The sequence below is a fragment of the Colobus angolensis genome, unplaced genomic scaffold (genome assembly GCF_000951035.1).
Source record: "Colobus angolensis palliatus isolate OR3802 unplaced genomic scaffold, Cang.pa_1.0 Scaffold109, whole genome shotgun sequence".
In the NCBI taxonomy this organism is placed as follows: Eukaryota; Metazoa; Chordata; class Mammalia; order Primates; family Cercopithecidae; genus Colobus; species Colobus angolensis.
Genome location: NW_012111919.1, coordinates 24,809 through 26,315, shown reverse-complemented (window position 1 = coordinate 26,315; position 1,507 = coordinate 24,809). Strand labels below are relative to the sequence as shown.

The 1,507-nt window shown below is 49.7% G+C and overlaps 1 protein-coding gene across 1 annotated transcript in view; it reads right to left on the bottom strand.

Annotated features, from left to right (window-relative positions):
* LOC105518389 (intraflagellar transport protein 172 homolog) overlaps positions 1 to 1,507 on the bottom strand; it is a 25,924-nt gene that overhangs the window by 466 nt on the left and 23,951 nt on the right. Inside the window, exons 20-24 of the mRNA XM_011951370.1 lie at positions 1,296 to 1,391; positions 965 to 1,024; positions 781 to 879; positions 333 to 486; positions 51 to 142 (exon numbers count right to left, since the gene is read on the bottom strand). Coding sequence (XP_011806760.1) covers positions 51 to 142; positions 333 to 486; positions 781 to 879; positions 965 to 1,024; positions 1,296 to 1,391 — 501 coding nt within the window. The remainder of the gene's footprint in view (positions 1 to 50; positions 143 to 332; positions 487 to 780; positions 880 to 964; positions 1,025 to 1,295; positions 1,392 to 1,507) is intronic.

Sequence of the window (1,507 nt, the reverse complement as noted above, 5' to 3'; positions counted from 1 at the left end):
TTTTTAGTGCTGCCCTCTCTGCCTTCATTCTTCAAGTCCCCCTCTCTAACCTTGATGGCCATAAGGAATTTATTCCAGTTGTCCTTGTTAGCAGCCTTCCCTGGCCGCTTAAATTCAATTTTGTTCCTCAGAATGGGGTATCCTGTGGAGGAAGAAAAAAATGGTGAACTGGGGTTTGAGAGAGAATGAGGAGGGAAAAATGAGGAGCAGCCTGGGGGTAGAAAGCATGGTCCTGTCTTTTGTACCCTTTACTGAATCCTAGTAAAATTAAGTTTATTGATCCTGGTGCTTTCCACCCACCACAGGATCTGGAGTGCTGTAGGCTTCTATACCTGTAATAAGGCAGGGCAGGGCTTGAATCCCAGTGCTTGCTGCCACTAGGGAGGCCTCGTAGGCACCACGCTCATCCCGAGGCAGAACCTGCTCCAGCCGCTGGTCCATGGAGACTGTAAGCACCCAGTCTCGAACCTCTTCTCTCTCAGCCTCCTGGAAAGGACAAGAGGGAGTGGTAGCTTCACACAGGGCAGGGCAGGGCAAGTTGGGGTAGATGGGTGAAGAGGGGGTTTGCTAAGCCCTCATCCTGTATACGAGCTTTCAGCCACAAATCCTCCTTGGATTGGGGGATACAGTCACAGCTTTTTCTTTCTACTTTGCTTCTACTTTCAGTGAAAGAGTAGTGAGGGCTGAGGTCCTTCCAAAGATGGCAGCACAAAGATGTTCTCCCTCCTCAAGGCACTTACACTGGTGAGGCCTTCCCATTTTCCAACCCTGTGCCCTTACCGGTACATGCTGCTTGGCTGGGAGTGGCACCTCAAAGGGAATGTCTGTATCCTGAAAATCAGAGTGGTCAAGGCCATCCAGAGTCCCCTCCTCAATTGCCTGCAGTAGAGTGGGCAACCATGAGCTAGGCACAGCTTGCGACCGGCAAAAACCCCCACCCTCGGGGCACAGCTTCCCTACGTACGTGGGTCAGGTCCAAAAAGCGATTGAGGAAGATCAATGCCATGTTCTCCCAGCCAACTGCCTGCAGCAGAGAAGAGTTGCAAATGAGAGTGAACAAGCTGGGTTTGAATGCTACTTCTCTGGGATCCAGATGCAAATGGGAGTGAGCAAGCTAGGCTTGAATGCTACTTCTCTGGGATCCAGGGAGAAAAATCCAGGAAGATATAGGAGGACTACATCCTCCGTAACATCAGCCCTACACTCAGCTTTCCTCTACCAGAGCAGAAAGGATATTCTATTTTCCAACTTTTGACTTCCTCCCATCTGCCCCACCCTTCCTTGTCCCAGCTCACCTTGGCAGCAATGCCTGCTTCATAGAAGGCTTTGTCTACAGGTAGTAGCTGGGTGTGACGCAAGAGTGAAACAGAAAGTCTGGCAGCCACAGTTTCCTGGGATTAAAGTCAAAGCATTATGAATATGGCACTAAAGTGACTGAGCTACCAGACCAATGATCCTGTAAGGCAGCCACAGAACTAAAAAACAACAATTATTATTAAACTGCTCT